General features: G+C 39.7%; 5 protein-coding genes across 5 annotated transcripts; all 5 read right to left on the minus strand.

The window, feature by feature from the left end:
• Positions 1-1,299: 1,299 nt before the first annotated feature.
• On the minus strand, positions 1,300-2,744 carry LOC308687114 (histone H2B-like). Its single transcript, XM_081359378.1, has one exon. It carries the CDS (start codon positions 2,213-2,215, stop codon positions 1,841-1,843), a length of 375 nt encoding a protein of 124 aa, XP_081215504.1. The 5' UTR covers positions 2,216-2,744; the 3' UTR covers positions 1,300-1,840.
• Positions 2,745-2,801: 57 nt separating this feature from the next.
• LOC308687119 (histone H4) lies at positions 2,802-3,113 on the minus strand (the record flags this gene model as incomplete). Its single annotated transcript, XM_081359382.1, has 1 exon — positions 2,802-3,113. The coding sequence occupies one exon, from the start codon at positions 3,111-3,113 to the stop codon at positions 2,802-2,804; it is 312 nt and encodes a 103-aa protein (XP_081215508.1).
• Positions 3,114-3,766: 653 nt separating this feature from the next.
• LOC308687110 (histone H3.2) lies at positions 3,767-4,177 on the minus strand (the record flags this gene model as incomplete). Its single annotated transcript, XM_081359374.1, has 1 exon — positions 3,767-4,177. One exon carries the CDS (start codon positions 4,175-4,177, stop codon positions 3,767-3,769), a length of 411 nt encoding a protein of 136 aa, XP_081215500.1.
• An 888-nt stretch (positions 4,178-5,065) lies between these two features.
• LOC308687125 (histone H2A-like) lies at positions 5,066-5,455 on the minus strand (the record flags this gene model as incomplete). Its single annotated transcript, XM_081359388.1, has 1 exon — positions 5,066-5,455. The coding sequence occupies exon 1, from the start codon at positions 5,450-5,452 to the stop codon at positions 5,066-5,068; it is 387 nt and encodes a 128-aa protein (XP_081215514.1). The 5' UTR covers positions 5,453-5,455.
• Positions 5,456-6,338: 883 nt separating this feature from the next.
• On the minus strand, positions 6,339-6,959 carry LOC308687124 (histone H1-like; the record flags this gene model as incomplete). The annotated part of the gene is made up of 1 exon (XM_081359387.1): positions 6,339-6,959. The coding sequence occupies exon 1, from the start codon at positions 6,951-6,953 to the stop codon at positions 6,339-6,341; it is 615 nt and encodes a 204-aa protein (XP_081215513.1). The 5' UTR covers positions 6,954-6,959.
• Between the last annotated feature and the right edge of the window lie 12,507 nt (positions 6,960-19,466).

Consider the following 19,466-nt stretch of genomic DNA (forward strand, 5'->3'; position numbering starts at 1 on the left):
TTTTAACTGCATTCCAAACCAACAGCTTATCTAGTAAATAAACGACTTACAGAGACATACATGGACATGTTTTTAATGTCATTTTCAATTTTCTCTGCACAGTCCATCATCAGTGGCCAAAAGAAATCAAAGTGGCTTGACACATTTTCCAAAAGTGTTCCACAAACAAGTGCCTGTGCCGTTGTACTTTGAAGATCAGGAGCAAATTGATGCAATCCACACTCACCTGACATAAATTCTGGGCCACACACACACGCACGCACGCACGCACGCACGCACGCACGCACGCACGCACACACACACACACACACACACACACACAGTGACAAGATAAAATTCACCATAGATGTCCTTTTTTAATTTTTTTATGTTTCTTTTTTTTATCCATTTTGACAGGAGGATAGAAAAACAGTTAAAGAAGAGTGGCAAGCCATAGGGGAGTCATCTACGGGAGTCATCATAATTCATAAATGGTGTTAATGAATATTTTAATTTGTGAACAACAATATTGTCTCTTTCTTTTAAATGGACCTTGGAATTTTAGAAAAGGGATAAATTTGTGTTTGTCTTCATGAAATGCTATGTTTTGTACCGTGACAACCAATATGAGAATAGTACAGTATTTATCAAGGATCCATAGGATTACACGGTACTGTATGTCTTATGGGATAAATATGGTTAATATCTAAATGTAACTTTATATAAATTCACAACATATTTCACTCAGTCTCCTGTATAACCTACGGTGAATATAACTATTCTAAGTCATATCTCATTACTTGTCATCTGATCCAACTATGTGTATTATTAATATTTTAATTCACAAAAACAAATAGTCTTCTGTAGGCTGAGTGAAGAGAGTGAAGCCCAACTGAATATCTACAGATATTTGAATCCTTAGTGCAGATCTACACTGTAACGTTTATATTAAAAATGTACAAAAAAACAAAACAAGAATTGGTCAGTCTATGGACGGGACGGTAATTAATGTGTAAGTTTCGAGCGTCTATTTAATGTTATTTCGCAGTATATCCCCTTACTGTACGCATCAGGGAGAACAGGGCCGTAAAACTGCCTATGCCGTATATCTAACGGCTCCAGGTCTACAGCCTCCCCATGCTGAATGTGTGAATCTCCAGGTTAATATAGTTCATGCTAACAGATCTCCACTGACATTATTGCTAGAAAACAACAAAATTGATCTCAACTTTTGAGATATTCTTTTTTTTCCCAAAAAGAATAGTACTAATAAATGAAAAAAAAATTATTAAAATAAATCAGGACCCTTTATTTATGATGGTCATTTCAGATGGAATATCTTTAATAAGACAAAACGGATCAAGCAGTGACATTTTCCAAAGATTTGTGAGCAGCTGCCTACATCTGTTCGGACTTTTCTGTTATTAATCTCAGTTAAAGCAGATTATGATAATCTATGAACATATTGAAAAAGGGTCTTCAAACTCCTAAAATTGAGGTGAATATTTGTGAATCTGCTTTTTAAGAAAAATTAAAGCAAATTTATGAATATTCCTGTGCCATTTTATTTGTGTAGAAATCTTATGTTCATGTTTGTCACAAGAAACAAAACTTAAAATCGATGTTCTAAAAACTAACTACAGGATGTTCCATTTTGAGACTGTTATAAAGCTCTTCTATTAATAAAAAATAAATGGAGCTAAAATTTTGCTGGATTGTATTACGTTATCAAAGTCAGCAATAACGCTGATTTGTTCTTAAAATTATTATACCAAAAAGTGCAGAAAAACAAAAGCTCTTTTTAAAGACAATATGTGTGGCTCTTAAAAGAGCCTTTGTGTTGTGTGTTGAGCGGACTCCTCTACTTGGAGCTGGTGTATTTGGTCACAGCCTTTGTGCCCTCAGACACGGCGTGTTTGGCCAGCTCTCCGGGCAGCAGCAGACGCACGGCGGTCTGGATCTCTCGAGATGTGATGGTGGAGCGCTTGTTGTAGTGAGCGAGACGAGACGCTTCACCGGCGATGCGCTCGAAGATGTCGTTGACGAAAGAGTTCATGATTCCCATCGCTTTGGAGGAGATCCCGGTGTCGGGATGAACCTGCTTCAGGACTTTGTACACGTAGATCGCGTAGCTCTCCTTCCTGGACTTTCTGCGCTTCTTTCCGCCCTTGCCGGCGGTTTTAGTGACGGCCTTCTTCGAGCCCTTCTTGGGCGCGGACTTCGCTGGTTCAGGCATGATGCTTCAGACAGAGAAACTCAAAGAACAATAAAACTGAATCACTGCAGGCGGGGTTTTATCCACTGCTCTATGCTAATTTCCAAAGGGAAGTACGGTCTTCTCTGATTGCTAGTTTTCCTGGACCAACCCATAGAATGATTTCATTGGCTACATTAAAAGTTCCTTGACTTGTAGGACACCCAATCACAGGCTTTAAATGTTAATCCCGCCCATCGCCTCATGTCTTACTACCATCCCCCATTCTATCATGTTTCTTTGTTTCATTTTCCCGCATTTTTCGTAATGCAATGCACAGCAGTATTACATATTGAAAGTACAATATTGATCATTTCAGTTTAATCAATTTGAAAGAAATAAAATACAATTCATATAACAAAATAACAGATATTAACATATTTAATTGCCACATAATGGCCAGTGGGGATTGTTATAACAATTTTATCACCGAATGTAAACAAAAATAGCTCATAATCTCGTTAAATTCCACTTAATATCGTTTTTAACCACTTAGAAACTTGTTCTCTGTGTGTAAATGTGGGTGGCTCTTAAAAGAGCCGTTGGGTTTGTCTTCTTCGTGGATCTCTTAACCCCCGAACCCGTACAGAGTGCGCCCCTGTCGCTTCAGCGCGTACACAACATCCATGGCGGTGACGGTCTTTCTCTTGGCGTGTTCAGTGTAAGTCACAGCATCACGAATGACGTTCTCCAGAAACACCTTCAACACACCGCGAGTCTCTTCATAGATCAGGCCAGAAATACGCTTGACGCCGCCACGACGAGCAAGACGACGAATAGCGGGTTTAGTGATTCCCTGGATATTATCGCGAAGAACCTTTCGGTGACGCTTAGCGCCTCCTTTCCCGAGTCCTTTACCGCCTTTTCCTCTTCCAGACATGACTGCGAATTTAATTCACAAACAGAATACAAACTGCCTGGAGAACAGAGGTTTATAGTCGGCTAGCGGACCTAGTTGAAACCAAATTCATGGGTGGTTCTGTTGTCACTCACTGGTGCTCTGCAAATGACATGCAGCTCCACCTCTCTGGACGTCATATGGGTTGAGTTAGATGTAGTTCAGCTCCACCTCTGTGGAAATAATGGGTGGAGGAATTGTGGGTGGGTGTTAGAATTAGTTTGACCGTCTATCTTCAACCATTACCAAATTACATTCAGAGAGGAGCTGGATATCTCACACATCACCCAGTGAGAAGCCTCTCCTACACCAAATAAGTGCAGTTGTCCTTCAAAGGAAAGTTTTTTTTATATTTTTTAAATCACTTCAAGGAACAAGCAAGCACTGTGACATTACCTTAAGCATACTATTTATGGAAATATAGTTTATTTTTAATAAAGCTACTTAATGTGACCTTGAACTTAAGAACAGTGTGCAGTTGCCATTAGTTACACATAAAAATAAAGTGATTAATCCAGCAATGCTGTATCAAATATATTCATGTTTTTTTTTTTTTTTTAAAGCAGGCCCTTTTTTGAGACATTGAGGTGGCTCTTAAAAGAGCCTTTGGGTTTGTGACTGTTTCTGCTGTGGATTTAAGCGCGCTCTCCGCGGATGCGGCGGGCCAGCTGGATGTCTTTGGGCATGATGGTGACTCTTTTGGCGTGGATGGCGCACAAGTTGGTGTCCTCAAACAGACCCACCAAATAAGCCTCGCTCGCCTCCTGCAGGGCCATGACAGCCGAGCTCTGGAAGCGCAGATCCGTCTTGAAATCTTGAGCGATTTCTCTCACCAGGCGCTGGAAGGGCAGTTTGCGAATCAGCAGTTCAGTGGATTTCTGGTAACGACGAATCTCTCTCAGCGCCACGGTACCGGGCCTGTAGCGATGAGGCTTCTTAACGCCACCGGTAGCGGGTGCGCTTTTACGGGCGGCTTTAGTGGCCAGCTGCTTCCTCGGGGCTTTACCTCCGGTGGACTTACGAGCGGTCTGCTTAGTTCTTGCCATTGTTTCTCAGGAGATCAATTATTACTGTGAACAAGACGAACAAATGAATAGTTCGCTATAACACAGCGCGTATTTAAGCCCAGGGCTGCCATACGCTTATTGGATGGCTTTGCTTCAGAGGCATTTGATTGGTTATTGTCAGGCGTCTGTAAATGACAGTTGGCCAATGGCTGTGCGCCTCCTGTTTTCAAAGAAGAGACACGAGTTTGTGGTTCCCGCCCGAATATCCTTTGTTTCTCTTTGTACATTAAAATAGAATAGGCGAAATCAAGTATAAATTTGTACAGCAAAACCCGTGATTGATTTTAAAATACTATTGAAAGTGTAGAGTTGGACTTGTGGCACTAATAGTAAAAACTGAGATAAATACATTTCCTTAACTACGGTGTTTCATTTCTTTGTAATATAAATATATCAGTTTAAATGTTTAGCCATGCCAATAAAACTATGCACTTTTATAATACATTCATTAAATCCTTACGACCGGATAACAATAACATTAAAATTCTCTAGGGACATGCATTTCTAGTCAGATTTTAAAGAATTAAAAAAATAACGTCATTGAAAAACTGATTTATGAATCTCAGACACTAGAGCTTTGGTTTCCTTCAGAAATGTATCTCTATAAATATACAGCAATGCGTTGTATATTTATAGATACATTTCTTAAGGAAACCATGTATGGTTGTTGTATAGTTTCTAGCATTGTATAGTACAAGAAGAGTCAATGTATGGGCATTCTTCTGGCAGTTTTTTTTTTTTTTTGCCTTTATCAAACGAACTTTAATAGAAAATCAAATAAAAATCGGACGAATGCAATCACTCTTTCTTGGAGAAATTGTGTGGCTCTTAAAAGAGCCTTTGGTCTGAAGAGAAGCTTCGGTCAGTCTACTTGGCCTTCGCGGGCTTCTCGGTCTTCTTGGGCAGCAGCACGGCCTGAATGTTGGGCAACACACCACCCTGAGCGATGGTCACGCCACCCAGAAGCTTGTTCAGCTCCTCGTCATTGCGCACCGCCAGCTGCAGGTGTCGAGGGATGATGCGGGTCTTCTTGTTGTCCCGAGCGGCGTTTCCAGCCAACTCCAGGATCTCAGCGGTCAGATACTCGAGCACAGCGGCCAAATACACCGGAGCTCCGGCACCGACGCGCTGGGCATAGTTGCCTTTGCGGAGAAGCCTGTGAACACGGCCGACGGGGAACTGCAGTCCCGCCCTGGAAGAGCGACTCTTGGCCTTAGCGCGAGCCTTTCCCCCGGTTTTACCTCTTCCACTCATTGTAGTTTGCAGTTATTGCTCTTCTATTGAGAAAAATAATACTTTCGAAAGCTGTGTTCTGACTTTTAAAAGAAAGCTCACTACTCTCCTATTGGCTGGTGTCTGAACACATCATCGAGCCAATCAGTGAACTTCCCTCCAAACCCAACCCTCTTTCTACTATTCTCAATAGTGTTTGCTACTTTTAATGTGTTTTCTACTTTTAATGTACTACTTTATTTAAGTTTTTTAAGGGGTCATTCATTTCTTCAGTTTCTTAATTTTCACTATTTTTATATTTTTTATTTATATAGTATTTATGACTTTGTAAAGCATGTTGAATTACCATTTTTTACTTTACTGTCTCTGGTTTTAAGCATAGTAATAAATTAAGGTCGCTCTTGAAGCAATGCGGTTTCAAAGTTCATTGGTATGAACATAAACGTCTACGAACAGCTACAGATTTAATCAAAATGTTTAAATTGTAAATGTAAACATAAAACGTCTCAAATTAAACCAAGATTAGGACATTTAGTTAAATTAGGAAATATAATTAGCTTTTAAAAACGTGCCTTTGGGAGAAAAAAAATTGGGCCTATTGACGTGCATCTTAAAAAAAAAAAATAGCACTGACCTATTTTAAGATACGTTAGTGCAAGTTGATTTCAGTTAAAACAGCTAAAATATGCATTTTAGTCTGGGACTAGGCTTAAACCTTCATTGTTTGTGAAACGGGATAAATGTGTGTGCACATGAATATAAAGGGCCCATGTATTGTCTTCGCGGTAACAATGACTTTCATTGAATAGATGACTGATGAAATAATAATACTCTTCACTATGAATTAGTGGGTGGCTCTTAAAAGAGCCTTTTTTGAGAAAATAAAAAACAAGGGAAAATAATGAGTTTATTTCTTTTTGCCCGCTGTCTTTTTAGGCTTGGCGGCTTTAGGTTTTGCTGCTTTAGGCTTCGCCGTTTTGGGTTTGGCTGCCTTTGCCTTTTTTGGGCTATTGGCTGCTTTCTTAGGAGTCGCCGGTTTCTTGGCCTTCTTGGGGCTCTTCGTTGCCTTTTTAGCGGCGGGTTTCTTCACCTTCTTCGGGGATTTCTTAGCGGCGGGCTTCTTCGCTGCTGCAGTTTTGGGCTTCTTAGCGGCAGCGGGTTTCTTCGCTGCGGGCTTCTTGGCTTTAGGAGCCGCTTTCTTGGCGGGTTTCTTCTTGGTCTCGGTCTGTTTCTTGTTGAGTTTGAAGGAGCCCGAGGCGCCGGTTCCTTTAGTCTGGACCAGGATGTCATTAGTAACGAGACTCTTGACGGCGGTCTTGACGCGGGAGTTGTTCTTCTCCACGTCGTATCCACCGGCAGCGAGCGCTTTCTTCAGGGCGGCGAGGGACACACCGCTCCTCTCTTTAGATGCGGACACAGCCTTGACGATCAGCTCGCGGACGCCTGGACCTGCTTTCTTGCTTTTAGCTGTTGATTTCTTCTTGGCCGCTTTGGTCGCGGATGCTGGAGCGGTTTCTGCCATGATTTCTCTGAGTGAATCTGGACTCACACAATCTGACTGTGATCGACAATGAACCGCAGCGCATTTAACCGCAGCATGAGAACCGCGTAGACTCAACCTGCTCTGTCCAGTGTCTGCTCCTCCACTAACGCCTTTGCTTGTGTTTTCTCCTTTCGTATTTGGGATACAACTGGAGTTGTAAAAGAGTTTAGTAGAGTAAAAACAACATACACATCGAGTAGAGAGATTGAACTTTAATTGAAGACTAAAACACGCGACAAGTGAACATATATTTAAACATCGTTGGATCAAATCCAAAGCGTGCACCGGTAATGATCAAGGCTGTGTGTGTATTTCATGTAATTTTGTGTATTAACAGTGGTAAACGATGCAGTGTGTCATCCTGGTTTTGAACTAGCACTTTGACAATGCTTTAATGTTAGAAAGATCGCTGATGGACTTAGATAGTGTTTCATTCAGAGGTTGTTTTGTGAAGCTTGAAGCACACACTCACACCTGTCTGTGTGTGTGACTCTCATGTCTTAAGTTTATCTGCAGTTACTATTGCTCCTTACATATCTCGATGCTTTATGGCTCTAGAATACCAGAACGAATTCTCAAACTCCGTGCATTCTGCAGGTCAATAATGAGCACAGACACGCGTTGACGAAGGACTCGGTACTAAACTAAACTTGTCAGCTGAATAACTCATGAAATTAATAACTCAGTGTGTAAGTAAGCCTTAATAAAAACACAAGAATTAAAATTTGGTAATTGGATGGTGTGATTAGAACTAATTTTCTCAATTACTGATGCACATTTTTTTTAATCAATTTAAATTATTATATGATTACAACAGAACTACCAAGACAAGTTGTTATAAGGATGTTTGCCATATCAGCCATGTTTTCTTAAAGAAATTGCACACTGCTAAAACTGCATGACTGTAGGTTATTATTCATACTTTGTGAATTCATTATCTGACTGGTTGCAATATACAAGCATGGTTTCATTCTGAGTGGGTTTGAGATTCTTGTTTAATAATTTACAGCAAATAAAATGATGTGCATGCAGTGCATTGGTCACATGCAGGAACTGTTTACAGACTCTGATATTGCACCAAAAAGGCAAAAGTTCATTACAGTTTAGAATGTTTTCAAAATATGATGCAATGGTTTAACTGAATTACTGAACACACCAGTTAAACTGACAGTCTCTTAAAGACACATCATTATTATTTATACTACATGTTAGAGCATAATAGAGGTTTGAACAAAAATAACCTTCATATTTAAGGGTTAAAAAGCAGAAGCACCGGATGGTTTGAAAATTATGGCTGCCATGTTTGACATTTCCAAATCGAGAGGCAATTATGCACAACATATTAAGAACACACCTTCTAGTCTATGGTTATCTCCAGGTTACTGATAAAATGTGCTTTAGCAAACTAAACAGCAGTCAAGAACAGTTACATGGATAGAAGGAAACTCATTTGTGCTGTATTATTATATTTATCTTTAATTCTGTAGCTCAAAAAGCATTATGCTAGCAACACCAAGGTCATGGGTTCGATTCCCATGGAATGCTTGAACTTAAATATATATATAAAAATGTATGCAATGTAAGCTGCTTTGGATAAAGTCATCTGCCAAATTAACAACCATCTACTCTGCCCGAGGTGAACGAAACATAATTAACTGAGCCAAACATGGTGTGCAGATTTATTTAAAATAAAAGAACAAATGAAGATGCATAGTAAAACAAATCAAGACTCAAGGTTAATAATACAGACAGGGGATATATCAAAACAATTTTCAAACATGTTACACCAGACAATTTGCTGTGCATTTGCCAGCTTCTTTTATTATAAAAGAAAACAAGAGTTCTGATTTCATTGATTCATCACAACTCCATTCCTCTGTGACTATATATTGGTATATGGCATAATCTCATCAGGCTTAAAGGAGAAGTTCAATTTTAAAATGAAAATTCTGTCATCATATACTCACCCTCATGTTGTTTCAAACCTGTATGAATTTCTTTCTTCTGCTGAACAGAAAGGAAGATATTTAGAAGAATATCAGTAACCAGGCAGTTTTTGGGTCCCATTGACTTCCATAGTAGGAAAAAATATACTATGGAAGTCAATGGGACCCAAAAACTGCCTGGTTACTGACATTCTTCTAAATATCTTCCTTTCTGTTCAGCAGAAGAAAGAAATTCATACAGGTTTGAAACAACATGAGGGTGATTATATGATGACAGAACTTTCATTTTAAAAGTGAACTTCTCCTTTAACTGTAAAACACAAACACAAACACACATACACATTAACCTTGCAGTGTAAATGAAGACACATATACATTTATTGTTTTTACATAAAGTTCATCATAATGACTACAGACTAATGGCTGTAGAACAATTTTCTCCTTTACTATCTTGAGAAATGCTACAGAAGCATTTTACTTTACTACTTACATGTAACTTATAAAATAATTCTGGCTAAATATATTTACAAATGTTCCCTTGTTTATTTCTAAACAAATCTAAACCTTCTATAAAGGACTGAACAATATATCGCAAATACATATTGTGACATTCATATCGCAATGGCTTGAAATAACTGAATGTAAAGTTAGGTAAAATCAAAACGTTAGCTTAATGCAGATAGCAGAGAACAGATTGGATACATGACTGTTACATCCGTGTGATATACATAATGTCAAAAATAGTTTAAAAACTCAATGCGGTACTCGCACACACACAAAGCGGTTTCTCGGACAGCGCACAATCCCAAATTCAGAACTCTTCCACAGCTCATATGGCCAAATACACAAAAAATTATGTCAAAAGGCCAGTCTTGGTGAGTATTCATGTTCTAAGTGAACATAGACTGTTGAGAAAGAATGAGGGAATGAGAATGGGTTGGTGTATCAGTATACTGGATCCATGCATTAGGTCTTAAAGTGACAGCAGCCTATAAACCTGCTGTTGACTGTGTCATTAATGTTAATCAAACAACAAAAAACAAAGAGAAAATCACTCACTGTTCTTGGCTGAATAACTTTTATAACTTTTATAGGAGTGTTTATTCTACAGTAAAGCCTCAGCAGTTTTATTTTTACATTTGAACTTCTGTTTTGTGCATTATTGTTTCGCATATCACATTATTTAACAAGTTATTGCATTATTGCATTATTGAACAGCTCTGGTGGACTCGTAGAACAAATGCACACACAAACCTGAGATACTGTATTGTTTGTTAATAAAACTGACAGAGCATTCAACAAATTCAATAGTCACACTGAAATTCAACAGTCACACTGAACACCATGAACTCTGTAGCATTTGACAGCCAATATGATGGACACGAGCAGAAACATGAAGGCTGCCAGTAGAGAACTGAGAAGTTTGGGGACTGAGATTGAAGCTTCTGGAAAAACAAACTGACAAAGTTATACTCAAGCAAGAAAACATGAAAGCATTGCACTCTTATGCATTTACAAATATGCACTGATGCATTTTCACCTTTTACAGAGATCCAACTGTGGGGTGACTGTACTCTCTCTGTTTTACAGTAGTAGAAACCCTCATGTGACTTTGAGACAGTAGTGATGCTCATCTCTCCTGTCGTCTGATTCTGGATCAGTGATCCGTCTTTATAGAAATCAGCGCTGAGGATCGGGGAGTTTGTAGATCGATGTAAACAGTGTAGAGTCAGAGTCTTTCCCTCAATCACAGGATTAACAGAACTCTCCAGAATCACCTCACCGTCTACAAACACAAGAAATGTGTGTAAGCTGTAAAATTGTCAACTAACTTTGGAATATGCTGATAAAATCAACGAAAACATGAGAACAAACAAACAAATGCTTTTTTTTTTTTTTTTTTTTTTCAATTCTATAGTTCAACAAAAGAGAAAAAAGATGCACTCACATAAAATAATTTATGAACAGGTGCTGGAGCAAAGCATAAAGTGTAAAAACACAAAATGCATATTTAAAAACACTTTATAAAATAGAGAGTTTCAGTCCTTGATTCTGATTAGCTAAGCTGTGTTCGAAGCCATTGTAAATTATACTACAAACATAAATAAATAAAATAAATATTTTTATGGAGTATGCCATAAAAAAAGTGTTCGGCGTCTTGCCTAACAGTGTCCCTTAGCTGTTCTAAATTCACTGTAAACCACGGCTTCACAGGGCTTGTTGCTTTACTCTATAACACCTCTAGCCTGGAAATCCAGACCTAAATCTGAAAGATTAATGGTCTGCCATTGACTAATTAAAATCGTCCAGCTTGAGGGGCGGCACCAAGCATGCATTTGAAAATCTCACTGCACGCAATAGGATAACACTACGACCAATCACAACAAGCCTCATACGCTTAGCTACCAGCGGATGTAACTGGTAGATTAGACTCTTGCCGTATCCGGTCGGCAAAACAGCAAAAACACCCTTCTTGCAAAGGAACGATTCGAGCGGCGTCTTCTGTTCCTCTTTTAGATAAAAAGCCAAGTCTAACTCGTTCATTGTAGCGGCCAAAGCCGTTTCAAACAACTGGTGTTCATCCATAGCCATCTTGCAATGTTTACTAATAGGCTTGTACGACTTCATGCAGATCTGCGCAGATCTGCGCAGACCGATCGGCGGCTGACTTGAAGCAGTGCATGCCGGTTAGAAATTTTGTCCGACTTGATACAGTGCCGACGCCACGTGACTGTGACGTATGCCATCAAAGTAGCGCGAGAGCGATTTGAGCGTAGCCGGAGAACTCAGCCAGCCCAGCTTTTCAAGAGCGGCTGCACAAGCTCTGATGACGACACAGCTGTTCCACGATTGGCCGGATTCACTATGCCATAAAAAGAGTGTTCGGTGTCTTGCCTAACAGTGTCCCTTAGCTGATCTAAATTCACTGTAAACCACGGCTTCACAGGGCTTGTTGCTTTACTTGTTGCATTTGCAGCTCCTCCCCGCATGTACGCGGCTACTCTCGCCGATCGGTTACATCCAGCCGCAGCCAATGTCGAACACACCTAAAGACTTCATCACATTGCTGTCATCATATGTTTAGCTCGCCTCTGGCCCGCCTATATCAGATAACCTGATGTGATTGGTGCAGCTCGGATACAAGGGCATATTTAATGAGCATCATTACTCGACGCCAGAGTAAACTCGCTGAGCAAATTCAACTTGTGCTCTCGCGAGAACTCTGGATTTCCAGGGTATAACACCTCAAGAACAGAGCACAAAAAAGACCAAAAAAAAATAAAAATAGACAAAAGAACAAATCAAAACCATGAGCTTTCACCTGGTTTGTGGTTAGGGAGTGAATGTACATTTCTGTTATTTATTTGTTACTCTTTGACAGGCTTAGTAAGAATTTAACTACCAGATAGACTAAACTTTTGTTTGTTATTTTGGCATTGCCCCCTTCTGAAGTCTTTGTTTCCTTCCAAAAGACCTATTCGCACTGGATTAGTATTATCTGGGGACCACATGTGATTTAGAAATTACCCACCCACATCTGAATTTTGTGTGGCGCATTCGCACGGGATAAGCGAAGCCTGTGATTTTACTAAAATTTACTGACTTATCTCCCGGATATGATGTCAATAGGCTATTGCTTGGAAATGTCTTGCCGTTATAGGTCTAGCTGCATGATATAACAAACAGAAGAATGTTCCTTACCGCATGCTGCTATATGTCATTCATCTCCATCTAATAATTTTTTTTATTTATTTTTGCTCTTCTGATGGTTTTCAGCTTTCTCTTTCTGCAAATTGTATAGTTGTATGGTGTATAGCGATAAGACCCAGCACCCAAAATACTATCAAAACACTCCAACACAGCCTCCATTCTTCGCAAAAGATGGATAAAAAAAGCACACAGGAAACAAAAACCTTGAAAAAATTATATACGACCCCACCAAATCACAGAGAGGCCAATTTGCGCGGGACTAATATTACCACAGGACCTCGGTGTTTGGCGAAATATGGTAGGTCATTTGCGGGGGAATTTTTACTTTACAAATTACAGACATGGCCGATTCGCACAGGATTAAGACAACCTCCGCAATAACAAATGACTAGAGGTCACCAGGTAATACTTATCCCGTGCGAATAGGGCTTAAGTTGTACTCTGTAAGTAAACTGTTATATGTTAAGAGCCTTTGAATAAAGGTGTTAAAAGGGATCTTGTTGTTGTGGTGCTGTGGCAGGACCCAAACAAATGCTCTTCAAAACATTAATTTTGTTATGTTCTGTTAAGAAAAGAACCCTAGACACTCATAGGACATAACAATTGTCAGAAAACATCACCTGTACTTGTGTAACACTGATATTAGAGTATATTTGTGGAAAACGATGGTTTCCCATTGCATATTTAGCTGCATAGTTTCTATGTGTTAAGGTCACAAACTACATGGAGATTATTTCTTAGTTCCAAAAACAAGAGGAGCTTCTTCAAAACAGATCTATTCTCCTTTGCATTCACAGAATTAAAGTGGTCACAACTTGACCTTTTCCTTTTTATTTTAATCAATGAATAATGCTTGAAAGAAGAGATACACCTTCTGACTGCCTCCTCTAAAGGACATTTATCTTGACTCTGTCTGACCGAGGGCAAACTACAGTATAACATCCAAGCTTTCACAATACACTGGTTACAAGTCATCTTTTGATAACATGAAGAGAAGGCCAACTAGAATGAACTGAAAATGTCTTGAGGACATAGGCTAAGTCTACCTGTCCTGCACATCGAGACTTTGAGTGTACTTTCTGTGAACTAAAATAGCCTCATATTCTCTGTCACAGTTTCACCATCGCTGATTGGACCAACACAAACATCTGTTTGCAAAATGTTATCTAGAACATAAACTGAATTGGAACATGATAGTAGTGTGTGCTACTATTTCAGTGAAAAGCAGTAAAAACATAAAGACAAACTATAAGCACACACTTGCCTGGTTATCTAATGTCTTTGTGGACTCATGATTGTCACAGTGAGGAAAAGATAAACTCACTCACCTAATACTGTCAGTGTAACTCCATCACTGATCTCTGAGTTCTGTAGGGTTTCAGTCAGAGTTCCTCTACATCTGTACAGACCAGCATGAGACGGATCCACAGATGTGATTATATAGATCGGGTCTGTTCTTCTGCGGTTATCTTGATCTTTATACCAGCTGTACCTCCAGACTCCTGTCTCCTGTATGTCACATGTGAGAGTGACTCTCTCTCCTCTGAACACACGTACATCAGGCTTCACCTTCACTACAGGTTTGGGTCTCTCTGTGAAATGAGCAAACACACATTTCACATGTCTAAAAGTCATTAAAACTCAAAATATAGAAAGATTAATTACCTCTCACTGTTATCTTAACATGACTGAGGTCTGTGTAGTATCCTCCTCGCCTTGCTCTACACCCGTATGTTCCTCCATCAGAGACTCTCACAGAACTGATTGTTTTAGTTCCAGCACAATCACTGGATTCCCAGTTTGAGTCTTTCCACCAGAGAAACGTCCATCCAGTTGAGCTTCCCAAGTCACAGCTGAGAGTAACTGTGTCTCCAGTGAACACTGAACTCTGGGGCTTTACAGTCAGAAACGGCTGCGGTTTATCTACACAGTGAAACAACATTGAGTGCATCTCTCACAAACACAGGCATTATGTTCCATATTTGTCAGTTTGTCAGAAAATGTTTTCTTTTAAATATAAAAGTGTTGTTCCACTTTTACTAATAGCACCCAACGAAAAAAGCCAAAATAACAAATAATGATAATAATGATTTGCATTGACATTTATTTGTTTAGTGGATGCTTTTATCCCAAGTACTTTCTGAGTATGTTTCCTAAATACCACCTCCACCCTCCATTATTCAAACCAAAAGATAGTGCCAGACCAAACTCACATTTTTGTTTGTGCCAACAAATGACATGTCAGACCACTCAAAGAGAGATATGGAGATATAGTACTTAGAATTTACCAATGACTTAAAGGGTTCCTTGACTATGATTTCACTTTTTTAACTTTAGTTAAGCCACGATCACACCTAACACGTTTTTCAGGTTCGAAAATGCGAGGCACACATCACACAGAACTGGTAGTGTGCTGTGTTTTTTATGTTGCTAAGTAACCAGGGAGTCAGCTGTCCTGTCAGTCTAATCATGAGCACTCTTAAATTTTTTTTTTTTTTTTTTTTTTTTTTTAAAAAGGCGCATCTCACTGCAAAAAAAAAAAACGTGTTAGGTGTGATCGGGGCCTTAGTGTGCAATGCTGCTGTTTGAGCATAAACAACATCTGCAAAGTTACAAAGCTCAAATAATGCAAAGGGACATATTTTCTTTTACAGAAATCGATTTTAAGGACTACGACTGGTAGGAATTACAACAAGCTTCTTCCTGGGTTGGTGACATCACAAACCCTAAAGTTCAGTAGCCCCACCCATTGGTTTGAGCACAACAAGTAGTAGTAGGTAAATAACAGACATGAGGCTAACACTGGATCAAGCAACTAAGCAATAACCATGCCTTTGAATGCAAAATGTTGTGCAGAGCCATGTGGAAAAACACAGCTGCAAGATTTGCAGAGAGCCTGAAAAAAAAAAAAAAAAAAAAAAAACTATGCTGTGCCTTCTATATTGGATCCGACAGGAACTGCGCAACATGCGAGTAATTTTTAAAGTTTAAAAAGTTTCTAATATGTTATTTAAACTGTGGTTAAATTATATATAAAAAGCAATCAAATCACGCTCACTTTACAATCGCTGGAACTGTCAATCAAACAGCACGAGTGTTCTGGACTCTCGCCAAAACTCCCGTTTGAATCAACAAATCTCTTATTTACATTGTGTTTGCACTGTTAGTTATGATGAAAGCATTCGTTAGTGTGCAGATATGACGAGATCGCTGCATTCATGCGCTCGACATGTCTGTGATCGGTTACAATGCTCATCCACTGCAACCTTTCATGCCAAGATCTACATATGATGCTATAATCAACACTTTCCATGATTCATAAACCTATAAACTAGGTCAGCCAGAACCGGGAGCACTTCTTATAACACCCAATGTACTCGTTGTTACATCATAAGAAGAATGGCATGTGCGCTAGTCTTTCTGTTTATTCCGAGGTTTACTGTAGACAGCCGGATTCTGGCCGTATCCAGATCAGATCTGAGCCTAGACACGATCACAACGCAGCAGAGATTGTGTCAACTAGACTCTCCCATGTGAAGACACGACAGCCAGTGGCACTGATCCTCAACAAACCCGTCTCCATACCAGCGTGATGACTCCGATCTTCAACCAGGTGAAACTGGATAAATATTCTGAATGTTCCAATCCAATCTGACTTCTGACCTATAATGGTCCCTGAATCATAATACAAGGAGAACTGGCCCCCGACTAAGCCTGGTTTCTCCCAAGGTTTTTTTTCTCCATTCTGTCACCTGATAGAGTTTTGGTTCCTTGCCACTGTTGGCAAAAGCCTTTTGCTTTTTGCTTGCTTAGTTGGGGACACTTAACATTCAACAATATTACTGATCTGCCAGCTGGACGATGACATCACTGTTTTCTCCAGAGTGGCTATATGTGAACTAAATTAATAACTTTACAACAAAAATGAACCATCACTGAACTTACGTAAGCTGGACTATGACACTATTTTCTTTCTGCTGTACAGTGAAATAAACTTTGTTGCATTATTTTCCTGTTATCACTGTAAAGCTGCTTTGAAACAATCTGTATTATAAAAAGCGCTATATAAATAAAGGTGACTTGACTTGAGAACTGTAATCTTAAAAATGTACTAAACGTTTTCGAGAGAATTCCACATGTAATACTTAGCTATTTCCATATGTAAAGATGTTAGCCAATCACAGCAGTGGGCGTTTACACTGAATGCTCACAGCAGACACGCCCCTTAAAACAGAGCATCCAAATCAGAGGGCTAAAATCAGGATAGGAAAAATGCCTTTTATTATTAAATTATTACAATTTTGATGTAAAAATCATAATAGTGATGCAAGTGCACCCCAGGAAACATTATAAAATTATAAAATAATAAAATAATGCAATTCATGATCCCTTTAATTATAGGTCTTTTCGCACACAAATGGGATACGAGAAACTTTTAATAAAAACCAAACAAACCTTGGAATTGTATTTATTTATTTATAATTTATTTATTTAATGTGACAATATATTTACTTATATATCATAATGCATGTAATTTTATATTCATTAATATACTGCTCAAAAAAATAAAGGGAACACTTTTTAATCAGAGAATAGCATCAAGTCAGTTAAACTCCTGGGATATTGATCTGGTCAGTTAAGTAACAGAGGGGGTTGGTAATCAGTTTCTGCTGCTTTAGTGTTAATGAAATTAACAGCAGGTGCACTAGATGGGCAACAGTGAGACAACCCCAAAAACAGGAATGGTTTTACAGGTGGAGGCCACTGACATTTTTTCCCTACTCATCTTTTCAGACTGTTTTTCACCAGTTTTGCATTTGGCTAGGGTCAGTGTCACTACTGGTAGCATGAGGCGATACCTGGACCCTACAGAGGTTGCGCAGGCAGTCCAGTTCCTTCAGGATGGCTCATCAATACGTGCCATTGCCAGAAGGTTTGCTGTGTCTCCCAGCACAGTCTCAAGAGCATGGAGGAGATTCCAGGAAGACAGACAGCTACTCTAGGAGAGCTGGACAGGGCCGTAGAAGGTCCTTAACCCATCAGCAGGACCGGTATCTGCTCCTTTGTGCGAGGAGGAACATGATGAGCACTGCCAGAGCCCTACAAAATGACCTCCAGCAGGCCACTGGTGTGAATGTCTCTGACCAAACAATCAGAAACAGACTTCATGAGGGTGGCCTGAGGGCCCGATGTCTTCTAGTGGGCCCTGTGCTCACTGCCCAGCACCAGGGAGCTCGATTGGCATTTCCCATTGAACACCAGAATTGGCAGGTCCGCCACTGGTGCCCTGTGGTTTTCACAAATGAGAGCAGGTTCACCCTGAGCACGTGACAGACAGGAAAGGGTCTGGAGAAGCCGTGGAGAATGTTATGCTGCCTGTAACATCGTTCAGCATGACCGGTTTGGTGGTGGGTCAGTGAGGGTCTGGGGAGGCATATCCATGGAGGGACCCACAGACCTCTGCAGGCTAGACAATGGCACCCTGACTGCCATCAGGTATCGGGATGAAATCCTTGGATCCATTGTCAGACCCTATGCTGGTGCAGTGGGTCCTGGGTTCCTCCTGGTGCACAACAATGCCCGGCCTCATGTGGCGAGAGCATGCAGGCAGTTCCTGGAGGATGAAGGAATGATACCATTGAAGGGCCACCACGCTCACCTGACCTACATCCAATAGAACACCTCTGGGACATTGTGTTTTGGTCCATCTGACATCACCTGGTTGCACCTCAGACTGTCCAGGAGCTCAGTGATGCGCTGGTCCAGATCTGAGAGGAAATACCCCAGGACACCATCCGTCGTCTCAGTAGGAGCATGTCCCGACGTTGTCAGGCATGCATATAAGCACGTGGGGGCCATACAAACTACTGAGAACCATTTTGAGTTGCTGCAATGAAATTTCAGCAAAATTGACAAGCCTGCTGCATTATTTTTTCACTTAGATTTCCGGGGTGTCTTTGAATTCAATCCTCTGTAGGTTGATTATTTTCATTTCCATCAAACGATGTGGCATCCTTTCGTTCATAACACATTACCCAGTCCATATTAGTATAGATATCCAGCATGATATTTTTCCCCATTGAGATCTGATGTGTTTTCAAAGTGTTCCTTTAATTTTTTTGAGCAGTGTACATCATAATATATAGATATATATGTGATCAGATATAGCACCGTATGTGCAATATATTGCATATATTTCATATATTACTCATGCAGCATAAACACAGACATATATACGTAGCTTGTATATATATATGTATATATATATATTTCTGTTTATATATATATTATTTCCATAAGACCTGTCTGATTGTTTACTTTGCTGGATATAGCAAATAATGACAAAATGAACGTGTTAAACAAGATAAATGGTGTATGTTTGTGTGAATTAAAACCACTGAAATTACATGTTAAAGGGTAACTAAACCCTAAAACAACCTTTTTTAGTTAATGATCTGTAAGACTATTAATGCTGTTCATTGATTCGAGTAATGTTTTTGACATTTGGGTATAAAGTGTTTCAATTCTACAATATATGGTGTAAAAACGTCTGAGTGCTGCCCTCTTCAGGTTGAACGGTTGCTACTGCAGTTGAATTTTGAATCTATTGGAAGTTGTGGTGCCGCGTGACGCAAGCAGGTTCCAGCTCACCACGCCCTGCGAAGCCCCTGGTATAAAAACATCTTGTTCCATCAAAACCACTGTAGTGAGTCAGGAGTTGGAATTGCGAGTATTGAAAACAACCAGGATAGCGTATATTAGCATCTAGTTAGCATAGCATTTATATAGTTATTTAGATTATTTCGTGTAGCCTTGGTAAAATGGGCTTCTCCAC

The sequence above is a fragment of the Scardinius erythrophthalmus genome, assembly GCF_964197995.2.
Source record: "Scardinius erythrophthalmus genome assembly, chromosome: 2".
Classification (NCBI taxonomy): domain Eukaryota; kingdom Metazoa; phylum Chordata; class Actinopteri; order Cypriniformes; family Leuciscidae; genus Scardinius; species Scardinius erythrophthalmus.

Bases quoted from the DNA above. Each gene is read 5' to 3' on its own strand.
- LOC308687114 (XM_081359378.1), bottom strand. From the start codon at position 2,215: ATGCCTGAACCAGCGAAGTCCGCGCCCAAGAAGGGCTCGAAGAAGGCC.